The 14,522-nt window shown below is 38.7% G+C and overlaps 2 protein-coding genes across 3 annotated transcripts; both read left to right on the top strand.

Annotated features, from left to right (window-relative positions):
- Positions 1-214: 214 nt before the first annotated feature.
- On the top strand, positions 215-2,826 carry gdpgp1 (GDP-D-glucose phosphorylase 1). Of its 2 annotated transcripts, none has more exons than XM_068723236.1 (2): positions 215-357; positions 1,404-2,826. In XM_068723236.1, the coding sequence occupies exons 1-2, from the start codon at positions 342-344 to the stop codon at positions 2,489-2,491; spliced, it is 1,104 nt and encodes a 367-aa protein (XP_068579337.1). In that variant the 5' UTR covers positions 215-341; the 3' UTR covers positions 2,492-2,826. The 2 variants fall into 2 exon arrangements, with proteins under 2 accessions (XP_068579337.1, XP_068579336.1); XM_068723235.1 differs by having other exon boundaries at positions 1,401-2,826.
- Positions 2,827-6,585: 3,759 nt separating this feature from the next.
- On the top strand, positions 6,586-13,890 carry rhcgb (Rh family, C glycoprotein b). The gene is made up of 11 exons (XM_068723234.1): positions 6,586-6,840; positions 8,366-8,558; positions 9,001-9,151; positions 9,443-9,590; positions 9,695-9,861; positions 10,183-10,320; positions 10,689-10,825; positions 10,996-11,120; positions 11,292-11,365; positions 12,155-12,222; positions 12,828-13,890. Exons 1-11 carry the CDS (start codon positions 6,618-6,620, stop codon positions 12,859-12,861), a joined length of 1,458 nt encoding a protein of 485 aa, XP_068579335.1. The 5' UTR covers positions 6,586-6,617; the 3' UTR covers positions 12,862-13,890.
- Positions 13,891-14,522: the final 632 nt, after the last annotated feature.

The following is a 14,522-nucleotide window of genomic DNA, read 5'->3' as shown; positions in this document are numbered from 1 at the left end:
CTGCCCCCATTCATTACCAAAGGACGTTTTAAATTATTAAAATGTAAAAAATATTAAATAATAAGCATTTAAATACACTATTGTTGATATAAAGTATACTTTTTGTATGTGGTAACTCTGAGATGATGCAAATACAATTTTTATAGAAACATTTATTCTGAAAAAATGAAACGGAAATACACCATTAAACACCAACGAAGAAGAACACGTTTAACTAAGGAAGCTAGCCCTTAGCAAGCCGGTGCAAGGAAAACTGGATGAAAAACGAAACATTCAAATGCGAGTCGTGCCTTCTAAAAGGCGTCTAATCCGCTTTTTGTCTCTCGACGCTGAATGATATAATGTCAAAACAAAAAGGTGAGTAGAGTTGGTTACGTTAGCTATTAGCTTCTGTCACTAACACTTGTCAGTATCAGTGGAGGAATATGTGTACTTTTACTCAAGTACTGTACTTGAGTACGAATTTGAGGTACTTCACTTCCGTATTTCTATTTGATGGTGCTTGTTATACTTCTAGTCCGCAACAATTCAGAGGGAATGTTACTTTTTGCTACACTACAATAGTCCAACAGCTATAGTTACGTTGTAGACTATACTTTTCTTTACATCACATATGATGGAAATATGATAACAATGCATGTTTTATAAATTCACCATGTATTGTGTGCGTAAATATTCATATATTTGTTATAATCCAATAAAAGTAAAACACTTGCTGGGGTCAGTATTATGAGTACTTTTACATTTGATACTTAAAGTACATTTTACTGATAATATTTAAGCACTTGTACTTTATTATTATAATATTAAGTCATTGATGACATTTACTTGTAATGTAGTATTTTCAGTGTGGTATTGTTACTCTTACTAAAGTATCTAGTGTCTATAAAGGATTTAAATACCTCTTCCACCTCTGGTCAGTGTGAAGGGGATTTATTTAGGGTTTGTGCCCTCCTTGTCACAGCTGGAATTAAATATGTCAGTTAATCAATTACTGTGAAAATTAACTGGCCAACAAGTTAGATAGTTGACTAATAGTTAAGTCTTTTTTTAAAAAAGCTTCACAAATGGGAATGTTTTCTAGTTTTAATCATCTACGATAGTAATAAACACAAAACTGGGTTATGGGGCCATGTGTCTGACAAAACAAGTGTGTGTTGTTGTTTTTTTAGATATGTCAACCTGAGCTTTGAAGCATTTTTTTGACATTTTATTGATTATACAATTGATTAATTTATCAGTAAAATCATGGGCAGACCAACCAATACTCTTTATTGGTGGCCATGTCCAGAGGCCACTCATGTGGCCTGGCTCTTTTTCTGATGATTCAGCAGAATGACACCTAAAAGACCTCCCATAGTGAACCCTGTTGTCAAACCCCATGCCTCTCTGTTCACCAGCAGATCCAACCATGCCGCTCCAGCTTGTGTACAGCAACCAGGACTTTGTCGCGGATGTGCATCGGAGCAGACTTGGGTTTGCGTCACCGGCAACAAAGTTTGACACGACCATCCGAGCCGGCTGGGCAGACAGGATGAACAGGGGCCTCTTCCGTTACCATCTAGGTGATTTACAAACACGGATCCTGCCGGGCCCGTATGGCTATGTGGCCCAGCTGAATATTGAAAGAGGAGTGGAGAGAAGAAAGCCTCAGGAGATACTGAGCATTCAGCAGGAGTTCAACTGCAAGCAGTTTAATTTCAACAAAATCAATCCAGAAGAAGTCCTATTTGAGATGATAAAGGACGTTGAGGGAGGTAATGAAAAGGGACAGTTGCATGAACTCTGCAGGATGGTTGTGCTGGTCAATGTCAGCCCGTTGGAGTTTGGCCATTGTCTCTTTGTTCCAGAGCCGTCGCGCTGTTTCCCACAGGTCATGACGAGCTTTGCCATCCAGGTTGGTATTGAATCTGTGCTCCTGAGCTCCGATCCTGGCTTCCGTGTGGGGTTCAATAGTCTGGGAGCATTTGCGTCTGTCAATCATTTACACCTACATGGGTATTACCTGGATCATGAGCTCAAGATAGAATCCATGCCGGTCAAGCCTCTGGTTCCTGAAAGGGGATTTTACGGCTTGTTGGACTTTCCCGCAGGCTTTTTGTTTTACATAGAATCAGAGAGGGTGGAGAAGGTTGCCGAAGCCATCTGTCAAGTCACAGACTTTCTTGTGGACGGTAATATCGCTCACAATCTGTTCTTGACGAGAGGATGTCCGCCATGCGATCGCACACAGAACGAAAAAGATCCCTGTTCAAGAAAAGGTGTTCGTATCGCTGTATGGCCGAGAACATCGAGCTTCGGTGCCAAAGAGGAATCTGCCTTTAATGTTGCTCTCTGTGAGCTCGCTGGACATTTACCTTTTAAGAACAAGAAGGACTTCGAGTTCATTTCTGAGAAAGATGTAACAGATATCATCCAGAGGTATCTTCTGCCTGATCCAGAGTTTCACACGTTGGAACAGCAGCTTACTCGTCATTTGATGGATTTATAAAGTATGGACTCTAAAGCCTTTTTAAATCAACTCGTTTAGAAGCTACACATTCACAATGTGTTTGGGTTAATCAATTAAGAAAATACGTATCTTTACACTAGATTATGCTTTGGGGGCTATACTGAATCTTTCCTGCATCTAGCCTAAATACAACATGGGATGTGCACAAACAAACATTCTTACATGAATATGTTTATCAATGAGAATACATTTAATGGACTAAAGGATGTGCTGTATTACAACTGGTTTCAAATACAATTGCAAAAGCACTTTATTATACATTATAAATTGTATTTATTGAGTGAGTTGTGTATCGATAGCAAGTCACTCCAATACACAAGTTGGCTTGTCAAAAAACGTGTTGCCTTCAGGTTGTTCTCTTGTCACAACAGTATAACCCTTCAACAAAAGAGTTGTGTCAACTGTAATTCACTGATGATGTTGACAAGTCTGTGTGTGTGTGTGTGTGTGTGTGTGTGTGTGTGTGTGTGTGTGTGTGTGTGTGTGTGTGTGAGTGAGAGAGAGAGAGATTGAGCACGACTCCTTAGAGAGGAAAAAGGGGGAAAGAATTAAGGCATTTGTATAAGGGTCCAAGATTACTTTCTACTTTTGCACCATTTATTTATATTTTTTTTATCTCCAGTTTTTTATTTGTGTCAATTCTCTGTCCATGGCATGTACACAAAATCAAATAAGTCATGTGTAACAACAGCTGTCAATCAAGCACAGTCTGTACCTTCCCACGCAGTCCGGAGTTTAGGTTTAACCAGCGACAATAATGAGAAGTGTGTCTGTCTGTCTGTCTGTCTGTCTGTCTGTCTGTCTGTGAGAAGCAAGACGTTGTAGAAGTTTGTGAGAGCTTCAATAGATCTCTCTCTCAGAAAACATGTTGACATGTAAATGAAAAACACAGGTGTAAATAATCTAATTAATGATGGCTGATTTCCATTTAGCTGTTCCAGTTTCAGGGCCCTGGTATTGTGCATGCTGGCTCTCGGTCATATTGTTATGACTAACTTGAGATTAGCAACACCTGCACTTTTCCTGCAATGACAATGAGTCGTGAAAAGAAGCCTATAAACCAGGGCTGTTTACACTGAGCACATCACCTCACTCACTGTATGCACATTTTGGGAATTCACAGGTAGTTCCTGTTGGGCTGTGAAGGTTAGAGATGTGGACCTGTGACTTGATGGTTGTAGATTTTGATGCAGGATGAATCTGAGTGAGGAAAGTCTACTTGCACCGCCCTCATTACCGCTAGTGAGTTGCCCTTGAGCAAGGCATTTAACCCCAACTGTTCCAGTGAAGCAGCTCAGGGGGGGCAGCACTTCAAATGGACAGCTTCCATTGGGGAAGTTGTGCTTAAGATTTCAGTGAAACTTCACTGAATAAATAAAGGTTGAAAAAGTTAGGAAAGTCTTAGTCAGACATAGTTAAAACACATGCTGCACATATACAAATGAATTAATGTTTTATTTATTTAGCATAAAAATGACTCCACATGTTCTCCCTTATTCTGAAGAAGATACAAGAGCTGCCTCAAGAAGCCTGACAGCGGTGCTCCGATGAAGGGAGATCAAAGCTACACATCATCCCCGAAGAGCATATCATCTGCCAAAAATACATCACCAAGGTAGCGGTGCCAAGCCGAGCAGTTAGATCAATGTGCACAGTTACCTGCTCACTCATTTTAATGAGGCTCCTCGTTGGTGAGCGCACCAACCAGTGCATTGATCTATAGGTTTAGCTGCTGACGCGCTCATTTCATCCTGGTGAGTTAATGATTCAACAAGACGTTTACTTTTGCAGTTATTTTGTTCTGCCTTAAAGGACAAAAATAGACGATCAGTGCAGTGGCTTAAGATATTTGACTGGCAGTGCACAAAAAGGTCTACTCCAGTCCAGTAGATGATACATGCACTTATACAAATATTTAGCACCAAATCTGTTTGCAGCAGTAAGATCTAAAGCTGGCTTTTGGACTCTGCAAGCTTGTGGTAAAAATACATAAAAATGACATCTGTGTTGAATCTTATTTCTTATTAGGTCATGTATCTTTTTACTCAAAGTGAATATGTACAGCTTTGTCATAATGAGATTTTCTTAAGTGCATTTCAAGATACAAGATTATAGTCTTGTATCTCTTCTGTCTTCATGTTTCCTGGAAAAGAATGTTTCACTTTTGGAAAAAGAAGACGCTATCTAGCTTGTTGGTGTCACCTTTTAAGAGGGGTAAGTGACATGTCTGTTACAATAGCTGTTATGTCCAAGAAGGTATTGAAGTTTGTATTTTTCACAATTTATCTACAACTTTGCAGACCTCTTTCATCAAATGTTTTAATACACTTGAGTTACAACTCAATTTTATCCTTGATCCATAGATTTGAACAATTAACATTGCTTTTTCTTTCATTGGCAGGCATTTTATTTCCATTTGTCATCACAGTTTCATCAGAAGATATAGGGGGAACATGCACATGACATTTGGGAGCTGCTGTGTTTACTTACGTGACACGTAGGTGCGGGACAGGACAGGGTCTGCATGACATTTACTATTTACGTTAGGCAGCCAGCGTGTATTCATTCACCCTTTCTCTACTGTGAAGGTTACGTAGTGCACACTGGAGGGAGAGAGTTTACTCTAGCTAGTAGATAGTTAAAGACTGAGAAACCACCGAGAACACCAATAGCAGCCAGTATATGAACAAAAGGATTATTTACACTCTCCTTCAAGTTTGTCTTCCGTATTAGAGGAATAGTTTGACATTTTCACCACTGTTTGTACGGCAACTGCTCACTGCCGAAAAATAGTCCAGCCCATATCCCTCCATTAAGCTTCAGATTACACTTTGCTTGTTGCACAAATTCAACGTACAAGGTATTGTGCCTTATTAAGTGACCTATTAAGTTGTTTTATTTTCTGTGTTCCCCTTTTCCAGTCTTTATGCTAAGCTAAGCTAACTGGCTACTGGCTCCATCCACATATTTACTGTCCGCACATGAGAGTGATATAAATCTTATCATCTGACTCTGAGACGCAGGCGTTGGCATGATTTTATCAAGCATCTCAAGCTGCTGAATCACACAGTTATGTCCAAAATACTGAATCTCTTGAGTTGAAGTTACTACACTTTTGCAGCAAGGCCCTAAACAACAAATAGAAACTCTTATCGGAGTGTATTTTGTTATTTTGATTACTACAGTTGTATTGTTCCAGTGGTAAATACTCTACTACCATACTTTTTATTTTACACAAATTTAGTAATTCTTTGAGCAAAAGAAAGGTTTAAATGTGAACTAAAAAAGATTATGTTACATTTTGCCTATACAACAGTGAAGACTTTTGTCAATGAAAAACTGGTCTTGTCTTATACTTGAACCCTGCGTCTGTGATGGTCGACTGAGTCACACCTGCTGTGCATCTTTCTAATCGGGCATGGAGACGCGTTATTTACAGTTGATGGTTCACAGGATCAGCCCTGTAGAGGAGATGAGAACGTTCTCACTCGCTGACTAGTAGTAAGAAAAGGACAATTGTGCAAAAGTGCTGTAGAAGCCTTTACAATAGAGACAAGCTTCATATGTTAGACAAATATATATTCATATTTCTCTGAGTGTTTGTGTTAAGGGAAAATATCCTCCTACCCTTCTATCTGTCGGCTGGATTATACCGTTGCGTTATCTTACAAGTGTAACCAACACAATCTGTCGACAGGATGTGTGAGTAGACATCTTTCTCCTGTTTGATCAGGATCAGATGAATGTTTCCTCTGTCTTTTACCATAAAAACAGTAGAATTTAACATGACAGTGTTTTCATTGTGTGATGATTTATTCTCTACTTTACATAATGCTGGGAAGAAATATGGAATTTACTTATTACAAAGAAGTAAGATGCATCTGTACTTCAAGATGTGTCACCACCTGAAACAAGTCTAGTTCATACCGAGTCACTCCCTCCAATAAGGGACTGTGGGAGGTTCCTCATACCAAAGCAAACACCCATCTTCACTTGTGCATAATATGCTCAGGGCCTTTAAAGTCACTTTTGCAGAGATCAGCACACTCATTCAACTGCCGCTCTTATAGCTTTTATTACAAAGGTTCAAGACTAAGCCAACACAATGGGCTGTGTTCAAAGCTTCAGGGACTTGTGCGACCGTCAAAAAAATACTAATATGCGTGTCAGTCTCCCAGCAGTTTGCTTCGTGTGGCAAACGGCTATGATCATCTTGTTTGGAGTTTTTGTTCGCTACAATGAAGAATCGAATCCACACTGGATAGAGCACAGAAAAACTAAAAATATATCAAGTGACATAGAGAATGACTTCTACTACAGATATCCAAGTAAGTAAATACATTTTGATTTTTGATTTTTTCTCTCTCCACTATACTCTCTTTTTTCCAAATGTCTGTTATCTCAATCATGACTTTCATTTCTTAATTTATTATAGCAACCCTTAGCACCTCTTAACTTAATATCTATCTTTATTCATCCACATTGCTGCGCATTTAGCTTTTTGTTTATCATTTTATTAATATTTGTCTTTTGACCGATCAGCGTATTCCTACAGGCTGATAAGTCTCTGCCTCCCACAGGTGCACATTTCTCTTGGGGGTTTGACTCCCCTCATTCTTTTCTTTCCAGTTCAACTGTGGTGATGTTTACCTCTTTGTATGGATGGAAATTTTTCATGGCCTGACACTACCACCATGGGTTGTTGGGGAGACGTCAAATACAACAATAAAAATATTTATATATAAATATATGAGTGTTGTTGTATTTTACGCTTTCCCCACAGCCCGCGGTGTCGGTGTCAGGCTATCGTAAAGCCATCACACCGATGGTGTTGGATGTCAGATGATAAATGGACATCCTGACACATTCAGGTGACTAACAAGACCTCAGGACCTTCTTTTCAACACGACGCCCTCCGCCATTGTTGACATGAACACAGTCTGAAATGTCTGCAGCGTGTGTTGTTTAAGCTGTAAAAATGCATCCAATCTGATGTGATGGAAGATTGTGGCTGTCCTTTATTTCCTATGCAAACTACATTGTTTCCCAGTTCAGTGGGAACCTGTTGTACCCTGAGGTGTGTCAGGCGGTTACAGTATTACGCTGTAAACGATACCGGCTGGTTTGTGCTGGTATCCACATACTGCTGGTATGATATGAAGTGTCTCACGCAAGAGAACCACCTGTTGCAGAAATGTTGTCCTTTTGTGTTTTAGGGTTATTGTTATAATATTGGAGCTTGAGGGTTCATTCTGGGTCTCTGAAACAGCAGTTTGACTTCATCAGCAGATGGAATTGAGACTAATCATCGAGGCATTATATTTATTTATTTTGTTACCTCCTAGTATTTTACCTGTACATTATCAAACATACATTATGTCTATATGTATGTCTGGTGTTATATATTTGGTATATATATATATATATATATATATATATATATATATATATATATATATATATATATGAATGTATATATATGAATATATAAAAAAAGCTTTTTGGTTTCTAAACAAAACAAATAAAAGAACTACTTTCACCTTTTCAGGTGTATATATATATATATATATATATATATATATATATATATATATATATATATATATATTCCAAAAGACCTACTCAAAAACAGTTTAAACGGTTGGATACCGATATTAGCTGAGAATTTACGGCAGTATTCTAGGACACCTCTCTAAATGATTTACCTTGATACCTAGTTTTGCAGAATCCTTGTTTAATTTTTTTATTTTGATAATACATTGCCTTAAGTTTACAACTTCTCCTTTCCTCCCCTTTTCTGTTCTTTGTGCCAATTCCTATCCTCCTCCTCATCTCTCCGTTCTTCTGTCCCAGGTTTCCAGGATGTCCATGTGATGATCTTTGTTGGATTTGGCTTCCTGATGACGTTTCTTAAGCGCTACAGCTTCGGCGCAGTGGGTTTCAACTTCCTCATCGCAGCCTTTGGCCTCCAATGGGCGCTGCTGATGCAAGGCTGGTTCCACTCCTTGGACTACAGTGATGGAAAGATCAAAATTGGAGTTGAAAAGTGATTGTTCTGTTTTATTCTCAGTCAGAATTATCATGTTTTTTGTATTTTCTTTAGCATCCTCCCTTCATCTTATTCTATTTGTTTCCATTTGTATATTTTAATAGGAAAAAAACAGACATGAATACATAAGGAGGTGGAGAAACCAATCTAGCTGGCAGGATCTCGTAAAGATATTTCCATACATCACTTTGTGTCGACATATATGAATGCAGTATGTGAGAAAGAAAGAGAAAAAGTAGGATATCTAGATAAGTTTATGATTGCTTCAGTACTCAAAATGACATAACGATTGTTCTCTTTATTTAGTTTACTGTCTTTGAATAGGTGCATCATTCACCAATATAAAATTGTCTAATATTTGGACAGAACAGATTACAACTGATTTCCATATTGCGTTGTTCGTCCGCTACATTTTGACTTTTTTCCCCCCTCACCTTAGCATGATCAACGCTGACTTCTGTGTGGCCGGCTGTTTAATAGCCTACGGGGCGGTGCTTGGTAAAGTCAGTGCAGTCCAGCTGCTGGTTATGACCCTGTTTGGGGTCACATTGTTTGCTGTGGAGGAATATATTATCCTAAATCTCATACATGTAAGTTGAAACAATAATTTATTTTTGTTTTGATATCATTCAGCTGTATCAATAAAGAGAACTTGCCCAACTGCAGGTCGAACGTCTTCCTCAGATTTGTGTATTTGTGGTTCAGTTGCTCTATGATTCTGCAGCCGAGCATGCGCCTAAATCGTGTGACTCAGATGGGTAGATTTTGATAATGACACCTTGCAGCTGCTAAGTAACAACTAAGTAGAACACCTCATAATATTCTTATAGCTGTAACTACTGTATCTACTCCTACTAATGCTATTATTTGCTTCCCTGAAGGCCAGAGACGCTGGAGGCTCCATGGTGATCCACACATTTGGAGGTTACTATGGTCTCTCCATCTCGTGGATGCTCTACCGGCCAAACCTGGACCAGAGCAATCGTCTGCAGGGCTCCGTCTATCACTCAGATGTCTTTGCCATGATTGGTGAGCGTGATTTAATTACATACTTATTTTCACAATACTTCTTGTTATTCTGGAGGAACTGTGGATCTGCAGGGTTTTTAAGGTCCACCCTGCTTTCTGCCAAGGCACCCTCTTCCTGTGGATGTTCTGGCCCAGCTTCAACTCAGCCATCACAGACCACGGGGACGGGCAGCACAGAGCGGCCCTAAACACATACCTGGCTTTGGCCTCAACTGTGCTCACTACTGTGGCCATCTCCAGCCTCTTCCAGAAGCATGGAAAAATAGACATGGTAACAACCAGCACTGTTTTTTTTATGTCAGTCACAAACTCATAAAGTTAAGCAATTATTTATGATGGACATGATAGTATGAGGTGTGTTTATTTATCAAGCTGACAGTACTTGAAATAGATCGCCTTGTTGATTTGGTGAACACAACATGCAATGACTTGTGTGCCCCACCTGAACAAACTTAAACTTAGTCTTGAAATGTATGGATGCATACTCTGTTTCATCTGATGCAGTAAACACATCATTCAGAAAAGAGAGACCAAACTGGCACAATTTCTTCTGTGACTAACAGATGCATTTTTTTTTGCACACGTTTTTCAGGTCCACATCCAGAACTCCACTCTTGCTGGAGGTGTTGCAGTAGGAACGGCTGCAGAGTTCATGCTGATGCCCTACGGGTCTCTGATCGTGGGATTCTGCTGTGGCATCATCTCCACACTGGGATATGTCTACCTCACGGTATCGTATTTATCTGGTGTATTGTGATATAGCTATCATGAGACAAGCCTCTCTTTCATTTTTGAACGTGTTCATTAAGCCATCCAGGCAATTAGCTACAAAAATGCACCAGTTTTAATGAAAATACAAGACATTTTTACTCTCCACAAACATATAAAAAGTTATTGAACCAGAATATTTAACTTGCTGATTAAGTCTAACTTTTTAAAATGTTTTTCTTTGCTGGGTTATATAGCATAGCACATCATGTGTTTTACCTCATTACTTTTGCTGCTCTTAAGTGAACTGTCGGTCTAAACTAAGTTAAATTAAACTTAAGATGTTTAAGGAAGCTCAGTTAAGAATAGCTCTCTCTCTCTCTCTCTCAGCCTTTCATGGAGAAGTACCTGAAGATCCAAGACACGTGTGGAATCCATAACCTGCATGCCATGCCAGGAGTCATAGGTGGCATTGTGGGAGCCATTACTGCCGCATCTGCAACAGAGTCTGTTTATGGTACTGAGGGGTGAGTGGTCCTTGCTGACGAATAGAGAGGTCAAGGTAACTTTCACATTTTTAATAGACAGAAGATTATCAACCAGTAAAGGAATATTTGTGTTCTTCGGCCAAATATGATCTTTTGTTCTGAAAAAAAAACCATTATGAGTAACTGATTTTTGTTTGTTTGTATTAAAGACTCATTAACACCTTTGACTTTGAGGGTGATTTCAAAGACATGGTACCCACACGGCAGGGTGGTCACCAGGCTGCGGGCCTCTGTGTGGCCATCTGCTTTGGTGTGGGCGGAGGTATCCTTGTCGGTGAGTAGTAACCGCTGCACCCACCCTTCAGTGTGACCATATAAGAGAAAATATCCAGTATATACTGTAAATAACTGTGACATTACTGTGTTTGAACAAGGTGGGTGTGTTTGCACGTAGTGGATGACAGTTTGTGTGTTGGGATAGTGACTTAATTTGTATTCTTCTCAGGTTGTATTTTAAGATTACCTATCTGGGGAGATCCTGCAGATGACAATTGTTTTGATGATGAGCCCTACTGGGAGGTGAGAGACTATTCTTTCCAACCATGAAGAGGTTTTCACAGTTTTAATGTATAATATCACATCAAATCATCTCAGTCAGACGTTCATCCCACAGAAATTGTGAAATTGCCCAAAATGAATACCTTGATATCTTACATTTCAATGATTTTGTTTGAGTGGTGTTTTTGTAATGTTTGATAAATGCAGTTCTGTTAAAATGCATTTCAGTGAATGAAATTTGGGCCAAATGGTCACACCCTGATTGGTCGGCAGCGCCAATCAGATGCTCTAATTCAAATCTGCTGATTTTTCAATTAATCCGGTGCAATCTGATCTGATCGGAAGAATTTATGTAATTTTTTATTGTGAGGAGCCAATCGGGACCAGCAGTGATGCATCACCAGAAATACTCAAAAGGAACAAAGCTTGAAAAATACATTTTAAATGTATTAATTCAAACCAAATAAGAGTTTAACAATGTTTAAACATCTTTGCTCTTATGTTTGTATAAATATGAAAACATACTTTGATTTACAGACTAGACATTCTTTTAGTTTCTTTTGCTATTCTTGATCAGAAGCATTATACTGTTTTGTGTCCCTTACCCTGTTTTTCCACTCATTGTGTACACTAAGGCTGTTAGGCAGTGGCTATCGTCATTCTGCCACCTCTATTTACAAAGGGACGGTTCATCATTTTCCATTTTATGACACTAACAAGGGCACATAGCATCATACGTTTAATTGTTGATTGGTCATGCGGTTGTCGTTCTACCCCTGAATCATTATGTTAAAACTCTGTTGCTGACAGCTCCCTGATGAGGAAGAGACCATCCCACCAATCCTTCAGTACAACAACCACATGCGGAACAAAGATATGTAAGTGTCCTTTTAGCTGTTTTAGTTTATCTGACAACAGTGTTCTGGTCATGCACTTATGCTATTCTCACACCAAACAAACCATGCAAGGAGTGCCTTTGTTGTTGTGGAATGTGTTGGTTTCAGTGTCCTCTTGGTGGCAGCAGATCCAAATTTGCAGAGGCCACATGTGACTCATTGCGGTTCCTACCCTTTGTTGGGAATATTTATTCATGGTGTTGAATGCTATACCACAGAGGCCTGCAGTGTCCCTGTCACTCGGCGCGGGCTAGATTATGAAATGCTGACGTGGACCCTATGCTCCGTGCTTTCAAGTGAAGCTCACCTGTGCTGTTTGTTGATAGGGGTGTTTCACAGTACATGTGCAGCTCCTCAGAGTGACCTTCAAGTCATGTTTACTGTGGATATAAAAATGCTACTATTACAAAAAGCTTAGCAGTCAGTGTAATCTACCCAGTAGAGTGACATATAGAGTGTGCAGGAACAACGAGAGGCCAAAGAAGAAAATTACATTGATCAAAACCTTGACACCACACACTGTGAGCAACAACTTGTCTATGAAGTTTCATTGTCTTCACTAATTATGTGACACTCTTTTCTTCCAGAGCGGAGTCAAATTTCTCTGTGGAGCAGACCTGACGTGAGGCCTTGTTCTAATGGATGTCTGTCTTTATCACACAAGACCCGTTTGCGCCTTTTAATTTTCCTGCTACACAGAAATATTCATTTGATACGATTAATTCACTCCAATCAAAACCAGTTTTTTTTCATACAGTGTGTCTTTTTGTTTGTTTTTTGTGAAGTAAAAAAAAAAATCGGCCAGCGGAATAACATATTGTTTGTTTTCCCAAGATATTTATTTCAGTTTAAATCAATTGATATTCAATCAAATATTGGTATAAAGTGTGATTGTCATTAGCGGAGTGATTTGCCTCATTTCAAAATTTTAAACTAAATTTAGAATTTGTCTGTTGTTTAATAGAAGACGCAGAGCTTTGATGAAAGTAACTTAAACATAACCATGAAAACATAACTATGGTTCTTTTAAGTAGGTTTGAGAAAAATATTTAAAACCATGTTTTGTATTACGTTTGCTTCAGACCCACTTCAGTTGCACTTTGCTGTGGATTTTGCTGTGGATTTTCCGCAGAAGCTTTCACATCTTTGTTTTTACTGATTTTTTTTCTGTCTGCATGTCATAACAGACTGCAGGTCACATTCGAAGTCAATCCACAGATTTGATTTGCGTAGTTCCTTTTTCTTTTATTGCAATTAGATGCATTAAAAAATGTAACTTAAATAATGTTGTGTGTCTTCATGGAGAGGGTTTGCAATGAGATGTAATGTAAAAGAGTTATGTATCACGTTAGTTATTATGGATTTTCAAAATAAGAGCTGTGGTATTTGTTTTGTTATGCTGTGACATAAAGGGTGTTTGGTAACACTTTACTTGGATCCACCCTAACTTAGCATTAATAAGCATTATATAAACTCTAAATACACGTCTTTTAAGACACCATGTTGTATTGTTGCAAGCACAAAAGAGTATATTTTTAAATTGTATTTTACTGTATTGTCATTTATTTTCATCTTTTACACCAGCCTTCACATATGGGTGCTCACAGGAGGAGTTGCTGAGAAATGCATAAATAAGCACTACATTATGGTGTATTAGAAACCATTTATTAAATGTTTATGTACTGCTTATAAATGCCAAATAGGAGGGTTAAAGTAATGTGTCAGTGAATATTCTTATCCACGTTATCGTTCTGACAATGAATGATTTTTGTACATTTAGAAGTTCCACAGTGAAATATTTATGTCATGCTGTTTTGAAAAGTTTGTTAACGGTAATGTAATTTTGAGAATCAGTAAAGAGTGAGAATTAATTATATAATTTATAATATATATTTAATAATTTCAACAAATTAAGTATACTTACTTGTTAGTGACTGAATACCTTTAACCACTTTAAGAAATCAACTTTGCAGAACATAATGGATTAAAAACATCCCAACTTACCAATTAAAAGAGGAGGAAGTAAGTAGTTCCCCTCATTTAAGAGCCCTTCAGCGTCCCCTCTCTCGTGGAGTCAGGCTGAGGGTAAAGGTCACACCCTTATTGCTCTCTCGGGACACTGTGTGACCAAAAACAAACTAGGGACCAGCGTCATCATCGGGACCTCTGGTCAAAGAGTAGCAAAAGGGCAAGGTCACTGGCAGGGCTGCACACATATGCTGGAGTTCATCAATTTAAATTGATTGATAGAGAGAATTCCTGTGGATTCACACACTGAATAT

The sequence above is a fragment of the Cebidichthys violaceus genome, unplaced genomic scaffold (assembly GCF_023349555.1).
Source record: "Cebidichthys violaceus isolate CVI_PGR_0920_01 unplaced genomic scaffold, fCebVio1.0.p SCAF_3, whole genome shotgun sequence".
Lineage (NCBI taxonomy): Eukaryota > Metazoa > Chordata > Actinopteri > Perciformes > Stichaeidae > Cebidichthys > Cebidichthys violaceus.
Note: the sequence above shows the minus strand (reverse complement) of the source record. Positions and strands in the feature narration are given on the sequence as shown.